At 46.9% G+C, this 9452-nt stretch overlaps 1 protein-coding gene across 2 annotated transcripts; it reads left to right on the top strand.

The window, feature by feature from the left end:
- Positions 1-119: 119 nt before the first annotated feature.
- Positions 120-8467, top strand: EEF1AKMT2 (EEF1A lysine methyltransferase 2). 2 transcript variants are annotated; one of them, XM_071749652.1, is made up of 6 exons: positions 120-277; positions 594-659; positions 1175-1289; positions 5403-5510; positions 6329-6545; positions 7291-8467. In XM_071749652.1, the coding sequence occupies exons 1-6, from the start codon at positions 162-164 to the stop codon at positions 7416-7418; spliced, it is 750 nt and encodes a 249-aa protein (XP_071605753.1). In that variant the 5' UTR covers positions 120-161; the 3' UTR covers positions 7419-8467. The 2 variants fall into 2 exon arrangements, with proteins under 2 accessions (XP_071605753.1, XP_071605754.1); XM_071749653.1 differs by lacking the exon at positions 594-659 and having other exon boundaries at positions 130-277.
- The last annotated feature ends 985 nt before the right edge of the window (positions 8468-9452 follow it).

Genomic DNA, 9452 nt, shown 5'->3' with positions numbered 1-9452 from the left:
AAACTATAAACCCGCTTGCGTTGTCTGAGGGAAGGGACCCCACTCCCCGGCTCCACAGGGCAGCGAGCGGGAGTCCTCCAAGCTCTAGAGAGGCGGCGGCGGAGGCGGACTCTCTCTCTGCGCGCTCAGCTCGATGGTGCTGAGGGACTTCCGGGCCCAGCATGGCGGTGGCGGGGGAGGGCCCGGGGCCCCCCGTGGGTTCGGGTTCGGGTTCGGGTTCGGTCCCGGCGAGCGGGGAGGAGCCCTTCAGCCCCTCGGTGCTGGGCACCAGAGAGCAGTGAGTGGCAGCGAGGGGTTTGGGGGGGATTTGGGGGACCCAGGGCGGGGAGCGGCTCCTCCCGGGGAGCCTCGGAACCGAGTTGAGACCCAGATCCAATTTGTTCCCCCTCAGCCTGGCCTCCCCGGGCAGCTCGGGGCCTGGAGAACGTGTGGCCGAGGAATCTGTCACTTAAAATAACCGGGGACACACACGGTGGCTCTGCTGCTCGCATCCCGCCTTCCCCCCCCTTTTCCTCCCCTCCTCACGTTAATTAAATCTTTACCCGTTGTTAATTGAAGCCTCTTGTCCTTCCCCCCCCCCCCCCGCCTTCTAGCTGGGACGCTGCCTATGAGAGAGAGCTGCAAGCTTTCCAAGAGATCGGAGACGCTGGGGAAATTTGGTAAATAAAAAAGATCCCTCCCCAACCTCGTGGCCCTCGGTGTCGTTTTTCCGAGCAGGAGTTGCCAAAACGCAGCCAGGAGCTGGTGAGGGGGTGCTGGGGAGCTTCGGTCCTGCAGACAGACACCAGTCCTGCAGTCCAGGTTTCCAAGCTGCCTTTGGATGGCTGTCCCAGCACAGAAAGTGAGTTTGTAGCTGCTCTGTGGCTCAGTAATAAATCAGCATTTTGCCCCTGAGCTTGGTTTAACTCGGCAAGGCGATGGTGTTGCTGGGTTTTTTTTAATATCTCAAGGGCTTCCCCTCCCAGAGTTGTGTTTTTTGGTGAATTTTAAGGCTGTGATTCAGTTTTAACTTCCAAAAAAGCAGCAGTGGAACCTGAGCTGTGGTGGTTGTTCCCCAGGTGCCTCAGGAAGAGGCATTTTGTGACAGCTGAGAGAGAGGGGGTGATGAAACAAATCTGGGGTGCCTCTCACATGTCTTGGCTGCCTTGGTCACCTGAGCCCTTCTTTTTCATAGGTTTGGAGAAGAAAGTATGGCTCGTGTGATCAGATGGCTGGAGAAACAAAAGGTGCCCCTTGACAGCCCTCTCCTTGACATTGGGACTGGGAATGGTCTCTTACTGCTGGAGTTGGTTGGTATCTTGTCAAGTTTGGGGGATTTTTGGGGGTCCAGAAGCACCATTTTGAATGCAGTGGTTTGAGTTCTCTGGCAGTGGCTGAGAGACAAAAAGGCAGCAACCAAAATTAAAATTTACAGAGTGGGCTGGTTGGATTTTTTTTTTGTTTTTTTGTTTTTTCCAGCACACTGGTTCCTGTGCCTCTGCTTTGATCTTTTCCTGTTGTTTAAGAGGAATTACCAGGGGAATTATCTCAGTGCTGTAGAGACAAGGCAATAATTGCCAGGCAGTGGGGGTTTGGGGTGTCACTGCTCCCCCCAGCAGAGCTTTTGGGGTTTTAAACCTGCAGGGCCAGCACAGACTGGGGGAGCTGTGCTATAATTTCACTCCAGGTGCCCAAACCTCTGCTTCCTTGGTGCTGTGTCAGTACCTCAGCTTTCCAAATGGATGCTATTCCTTCCAGCCAGCCTGATTATCCCTTATTTTAGCTTAACTTCCCAGTTTTCCTCCCATTTTTCTCCCTGTTTTTGTGGAAAGCACCTGCTGGTGAGGAAATGAAGCTGAGTAAGACACACAGAACCCCTGTGTGCAAACCCGGGGCCTTTCTCCATGCTCAGGGCTGATAATTATGCTCATTAGCAAGGCAGAAATTGGTTAAACCCCAGTTTTTTATGTAAAATACTTAAAAAGTGGTTAACTCTTCAGGAAGGGAGCCCTCTGGCAGGTGTGTTCTGTCTGAGCTGTCCCAGGGATCAAGGTGTTTGGGAGCTGGGGCATTTTCCTCCTGGGTTTGGTTGGGTGTCTGGGAGTTGGTGAAGGAGCTGCCAGAGTTTCTGTTCTGCATTCTCCAGGAGTTGATGTATCATGGAATGGGCTGGGCTGGAAGGGACCTCAGAGCTCATCAAGTCCAACCCTTGCTCCACTCCCCCCGTGGTTCCCAGCCCATGGCACTGAGTGCCACATCCAGGCTCTTTTGAAATATCTCCAGGGATGGAGAATCCACCCCTTCCCTGGGCAGCCCATTCCAGTGTCTGATCACCCTCTCCATAAAGAAATTCTTTCTAATGTCCAACCTAAACCTCCCCTGGCACAACTTGAGACCTCTTGTGCCCTCTTGTCTTGCTGAGAGTTGCCTGGGAAAAGAGCCCAACCCCCCCTGGCTCCAACCTCCTTTCAGGGAGTTGTAGAGAGTGATGAGGTCTCCCCTGAGCCTCCTCTTCTCCAGCCTCAACACCCCCAGCTCCCTCAGCCCTTCCTCACAGGAATTCTGCTGGATCCCTTCCCAGCCTCCTTGCTCTTCTCTGGACCTGCTCCAGCACCTCAATCTCCTTCCTGAGCTGAGGGGCCCAGAACTGGACACAGGACTCAAGCTGTGGCCTCCCCAGGGCTGAGCACAGGGGCAGAATCCCTTCCCTGGACCTGCTGGCCACGCTGTTCCTGAGCCAGCCCAGGATGCCATTGGCCTTCTTGGCCACCTGGGCACATGTAGGAATGGAAAGGGGTCAAAGTCAGATTTAAAATGGAATTTTTTTGAACATGGACTTAGATTTAAGGGAGTTTAGAGCTTTTGTAGCACAGAAGTCAACTCAAGAGGAGGAATTGCTCATCTCCTGAAAAGAAATTAATTTTGAAGCCTAATAATGATGGCTGCTGAATGCAAGGCTATCCAGCTCTATCACTGAACCACCCAAGAGAAAAACTTTATTTCCAAGACTTCAGTTTTATAATGGCACCTCCTGCAAACCTGGAATTGATTTGCATTCTGTGATGGGAGAGCAGCAGCCTGGCAGCTTTTAAAAACAATGGAAGTGCAATAAGAGCACCCTCCCCCTGGCATTAAGCTCCTCCAAGTACTGAGGTTTCTCCTGATGGAAATTTTCAGTCCATTTGGAAATGTGGCCTCAAAAATTACATTGCTTTTTGTTTCTAAATAATTCAGGTTCACACCTGAGTAGTGGATGGAAAAAAAATTCTCTGTGTCTTAGGTTGAAGGCTTTGAAAATCAAGTCAGGATTCTTTTGGGAAGTATGGGAAGAAAACTTCTTGGAGTGAGAAAATTCCCCTGAAATGCAGCTAAGTCTAAGTGAGGTGTTGTCAGCTCCAGCAGGGAATATTGTACAAAAAGGAGGCAGAACAGCTGAAAAATAGGGAAGAAATAAAAGAAAAATAAGAAAGGCTGCTGTGTGAACTGGCTCAGTGGGAGGCAAAGCATCCAGCATGCTGCTAAGTGGGAATACTTCCAGTATCCAGGGATCTGCTGCTAAGTGGGAATACTTCCAGTATCCAGGGATCTGCCCATCCAGAAGCTCCCAGGGAAATGTGGCAGGAGGCTCCTCTCCTTCTGGTTGCTCTGAGGATCTCAGGTACAGAACTGGGACCTCCTGCCAGGGTCCAACCCCTGCAGACTTTGGGGATCTGGGAGGCTGCTTTGATGACCTAATTCTTTTGCCATCCCAAAATTCCAGCTTTCCCAAGGAAACGTTGCTGCCTGATAGAGCTCTGACCTTCTCTGGTTTTCTGTTTTTTTTTTTAAATTTTCTCCTGAGTATCATGGGAGCCAAGAGGGCTGAGAAACTTCTCTGAAGAGAAGAGCATTCAGCAGCAGTGCTGCCAACACTGCAAAATTCCTCCTGCTATTTAATCTGCCTTTCCAAACACCAGCAGCTGCAGCAGGGAGCTTTTAACAACCACCTCCAGGAGACAGGAGTCCAGTTGCAGGACCCAGCCAGGTGATGTTTGGCACTTGGGGTGCCTGCTCCTCTCCACATCCCTTGTCAGGCCCTACAGGTTGAGCAGCTTTCCTGTTGTTTATCCTTAAACTTTCCTCTCTGTGCCCCAGAGACTCCAGGAGTGAATGGGAACTCCCTGCAGTGACTCAAGCTCTTCCTTCCCAAACAGAGGAGCTCTTGTGGGAACTGCTCTTCCACCCCCAAACTCTTCAGCTCAGGCATCTCAGGAAGCTTGGTTTGCTCTGGGGAGGGACGTGGGCAGAAGCCTGAGCAAGGAACTGTTCTTCATCACATGCAGACAAACATGCTCTTTGTGTTCAGCTGAAATGAGGCTGCAATTAACAACAGCTGCCTAGCACTCAGCTGCCATGGGCTGGGGAACTTAAAAACTTCTCCTAATTTTCCCCTCCACTGAGGTATCAGCCTTTGGGGACAAGGAGATGCCACAGCTTAATGACAAGTGAAAATCTGCATTGTTCCAAACCCAACCAAACCAAACCAAACCAAACCCAACCCAAGGCTCCTCCCCTCTCTCAGCTGTAGGATCAATAACTCTTCCTCTTGGGTCTGGAGCTGCCCAGCCCAGCTGTGACAACCAAATCTGGTGACTTCAAACCAAATCTGGTGACTTCAAACCAAATCTGGTGACTTCAGCTTCTGCCTCAGAGTGGAAAATGTCACACTGCCCCTCTGCCACCTGCTTTGGAAAGGGATTGTTGGGATCTCAGTGCCTGAGTTTGCTGGCCTGGGTTCTGGGTGCCCACTCCAAAGGGAGACTGGGAGAAAGTCTCCTTTATGTGGTACAGAAGCTGCCTGAAAACTGCTGATGCAAAGACCTGGCAGCATGCAAATAATTGCATTCAAATAGACATTAGCATCAATAATTAGAAAAATGTAAGGGTTTGCCATGGGTTTTATTGGTAAATATCATGTACTAGGTGTGTTGGCAGTTACAGTTTGGGTTATAAACCAAATAATTGCTCAGTCTCAACTGTTATGGAACTGCCAGTGAGTTTTCCTTCTTCTTTGGGAGCATCTGGCATGGCACATGTTCTCATCCCTGAAACCCCCTGGTTTCTAGGTTACTTTTGGTGCAGATAAGAGAACCTGTTCCCCTCTGGGGTGTGGACTTTTCACAGTTCTGCTCAAGTTTTCCACTTGTTGACATAAACCAGCTTCCAGTCAACAGCTCTTTCAATGAGGTTGTAGGCAAAGTGGAGTTTTTTCAGATCACTCCCCCAAATGTTCAACTCTTTTAATGGAAAAAGGAGTAAAAATGGGTAAAAGTGTGTGGGTTCATTAAGAGGAAGAGAGATGAGATGGATTATAGCTCAGGAATACACTTGCTGGAATAATAAAGTTGCTAGCACACTGCTTAAGGCTCTCTGCTTCTGCCTAGGCAAAGTCTGGTTACACTGACCTCACTGGGATTGATTATTCTCCTTCAGCAATACAACTTTCAGAAAAAATAAGAGAGAAAGAAGGGATTTCTAACATTAAACTCAAGGTAAGTTTAAAGAGGAAGTTTTCTGAGGAAATAGAAAGCAGTTAAACCCAAGTGACACAGAGGATATTCAGATGTGCTGGGTGTGTGACATTAATAACCTCATTTGACACTCATTTGTGAGAGAACTCTTACCCCAATAAATCTGTACTTAAAAGAAGATTTTTGGTCTTTTTTTTTTTTTTTTTTCTGTTTCTAACAGTCATGAGGGCTAAAAAGATTTCCCTGCTGCTGACAGGGAGCAGAACAGTGGTTTGCCACTTGGCAAGTTCTGTATTTTTTCCTACTACCTTCTGGCTCCCAGGTTTGAAATAAAGGATGAAATCTTGAAGGGACAGAACCCTTAGCAGTAGCTGTGTGGCAGGAAATTTGAGAGGCCCTGCTGGAGCAGGGGGTAGGACCAGGTGACCTCCAGAGGTCCCTTCTGACCTCAGCCATCCTCTCACAGCCTTTCAGTGGGAGTCCTCTCCCTCCTACCCTGTGCTCTCCCCCAGCTCTGGACCTGGGGGAAGTTTTTTGTAGGCTGCTTGGAATCTCTCTGTGGCAGGGACTCTCTGTTCTGTCTCTGTACAGAGCCCAGCAGCTGGGAAATCATGGATCAAAGTACAAATAATGACTTTCAGGAGGATGTTTGAGCTTTAGATGGATAGGTTTGTAGCACATCATGTAATGTGCAGAGAAGAAAGAAGCTGAGAGGGCTCTGTAAGTGTGAAAACCCCCTGGGTTACCCTATGCACACCTATTGTCAGGTTTGAGGCTTTTCCTTTCCAAATATTAGTTTGCTTGGAGATTGTTTTCACAGTTGGAGGCTTCTGGTTTAGGTAGAAGACTTCCTGGCTCCCTCCCCTGAGCTGTCAGGGTTTGAGATCTGCATTGACAAGGGGACTTTTGATGCCATCAGCCTCAGCCCAGAGGATGCAGTGGGGAAGAGGCAGCAGTACCTGAGGTCTCTCTGCAGCACACTGAAACCAGAAGGCTTTTTCCTCATAACCTCTTGCAACTGGACCAAGGAGGAGCTGCTGAATGAGTTCAGGGAAGGTAAGAAGCTGGCAGAACCACTGCCTGACTCGGGGGGTTGTTGAAAGATGGGATGAGTAAAAATCTTACTGTCTGTGTTAGCTTCTTGACTTTCTCAGATGAGGACTGGACAAGGTAAAGCACAAGTCAGAAATGCCTCAGCCTCTCTGCCCTCTGCTTTCCTCAGGAATTGCAGCTTCTGGGTTTGCCAGTGCCAAGGGGAGGACAGGATTTATTTAGACTGGAGGAGGAGGATTTCAGGGTAGGGAAAGGAGGGGGCTCAGTACCCAGGTGCCACTTTTTCTCTTCGGGTCCTTCACTGCCTGATCCAGTTCTCACCCATCTGCTTTGAAATCCATTTTCTTACCCATTTTTTAGGGGAACCCAAATCTGTGACCAAGACCTTTCATGCCACCTCCTCAGTGACCTTTCTGATCCACTGGAAAGGGCATTTTTTACACGCTGGTTGCTGAGGCCTGAAACTCAGTGTGGATCTAAACCAACCACCCCTTCTGGGGGACTAAAATTACTGGCAAGTTCTCATCTTTTCTGCCATTAAAATTTGTGAGTCAGCCAGCTAAGATTTTTATTGTCCATTGAAGGGTTTCAACTCCTATAGCAGGGGGGCAGAGTAACAATACAGTCCTATAAACTTTCAGAATAACTAACTTGCAAGTTTTCCAGGCAAATAAAGAATGGTTTGCAAAGGGTTATCCAAGAGGAGAATAAAATGACTTCCTTCTAATTTTTGATTTCTGTCTGGCAGGATTTGAAATTCTGGAGGAGCTGCCAACACCCAAGTTTTGCTTTGGGGGAAGAATTGGAAACAGTGTAACAGCATTGGTTTTCCAAAGGAAAAAAGTGAGGCCATCCATCTTGGACAAATTAGATTAGTTGAGAAAAGTCTGAACTTTAAACCTGACAGAAAACCTCAGACACGTGTGTAAATAACTGCTCTTTGAGTACACAGTAAAATATTATGCATGGAACTCTAAGGGACTATAAAACATTGCCCTAGAAACATTTCAGCTTTGCATAACTTGCCCATAAATTTTGTCCTTGCTACAACCTCACTTGTTTTAGGGAAGCTGCAGGTTTGTAAATGAGGGAGAAATAAAGCATTCTTAATACTGAGACTAATGTAACAATGATATTTTTGCTTGGAACACACAGATTATCCTGTATTTAATCCCTGTTTTGATACCAGCAAACAAGAGAGGTAAAGGTATTCCAAAAAGCAAAAATCTCTTTTATTAATTTTTTTTTTTGTTGGGCAGTGTAACAGGGAACAAGGGTTTGCAGTGTGAGTGCTGAATCTCCTCTTTTTTTCTTAGGTGAGCATGAATGTAGCTGCTAAGGAGAGAAATGAATATAAAAGCCATAGCACTTGCAGAAAAAAGGCCCAGTGAGTGCTTTAAATTCAGATTTGCAGAGGTTCTCAGACTCAGCACAGTTCTGCCTCCACTGAAATAGCTCAAGCCTTGTCCCACAGAGGGACTGTTGAGTGCTTTTGAAACTCTCACTTGCCTGAATGTGTGCCTGCTTTGTCAGTTATTCTCACTGATCTCATAAATATATAAAGGTGTGATGTTACAGTCTCTCTAGCATCCCACATATGCCTCCTTCATTATTAATTTGCTATAGAGTCATGTCTGAAGAGCCTCCAGTGACCTTGTGTTTCCCACTCAGTGTCTCAGGAGAGATTTTAGCTGCATAAATCCAAAAGAATTGAAAGCATAACTATCAATTCCTTCTCCCCTTTTTAAAAGTTTTTTTTTTTAAGTTTCCCTTGTCTAAAGTTTTTTTAAAAAAAACATCCGAGTGTGATCCTTTTCCTTAATTTGTCTTTCTTCTGTATTTTTACATTTACAATATTTCTATTGCTTGAAAGGTAGGAAATGGAGTTTTGCAGGTGACAATAAACTTGTTCTTTCAAACATAAAGTGATAATAAATGTATTTTTTCAAACATCAAGGTGTCCCTATCAGGCAACCAGCTTGATGAAGCCTGACTTGGAGCCACTGGGTTTGTGTCCAGGTGTCCAAGGCAAAGCCACATGTGCAAGCTAGAGAGATAACTGTGAAGCTACAAAGCTGGGCTGACACTTATCCTGGCAGCTTCTTTGGAGTTATTTTTATGTGAGGATGAGTTCTTGAAAAGCTTTTCTGGTACATTAGGCCCAGCAAGCTTTTTTCTTCATCACTGACACTGCCTTTCATGTATTTCCACCTTCCAGGAATGCACTGGCAGCACTGTAGCCATTGTAAGGAAAATCTGCCTATATATATTCTATGTCCATTCTGCTGTGTTCCAGGGTGTCTGGTATAAGACTGCCAAAATTTATGTTCTTCATACCAGACAAAAATCTTTAAGTATGGTATTTAGCTACACACAGCAAAATTTTCAGTGTTTTGGCACTGGGATCCCTTCCCTAATCTTGGCACGCCGAAAGGTAAAGAACATGACTTGCTGCAACAATAACTGCTTTATTTTATGTGCCCTCTAAGCATTGGAACAGATTGAATTGTCTCCTGTAAAATATGTGGAGAGCACATAGAAAATAAACAGAGCTGCCTTTGCATCCCCATCACTCACTGCCTTTTCTGGAGGGCTGAGCTGGGGGGTGGTGTTACCTGCCCTGGGCTGGATGGGTGGCATGGGAGGATGTTGAGCAGGAGCTGATCCTGAACAATTAATGGACACCTTGGGCTTTCATTGAAAAGGGATGAGGTGTTACAGCCTTAAGACAAAGGAGGAAAAGGAAAACCAAGGTGTTTTCTTTGACACCAGGAAGGTAAAAGCCAAATGGTGGCTTAATTTCCATTTGTTAGATAAGAGTATAGCTTGAAATGAGCCCATTTCTAGGTTCCTGGAAATTAAATGGAGTGCTGTCAGGGAAATAAATGATGTAGCTGCAAGGCAGCATAT

The sequence above is a fragment of the Heliangelus exortis genome, chromosome 7 (assembly GCF_036169615.1).
Source record: "Heliangelus exortis chromosome 7, bHelExo1.hap1, whole genome shotgun sequence".
In the NCBI taxonomy this organism is placed as follows: Eukaryota; Metazoa; Chordata; class Aves; order Apodiformes; family Trochilidae; genus Heliangelus; species Heliangelus exortis.
This window is presented reverse-complemented; position numbering and strand designations above follow the sequence as displayed.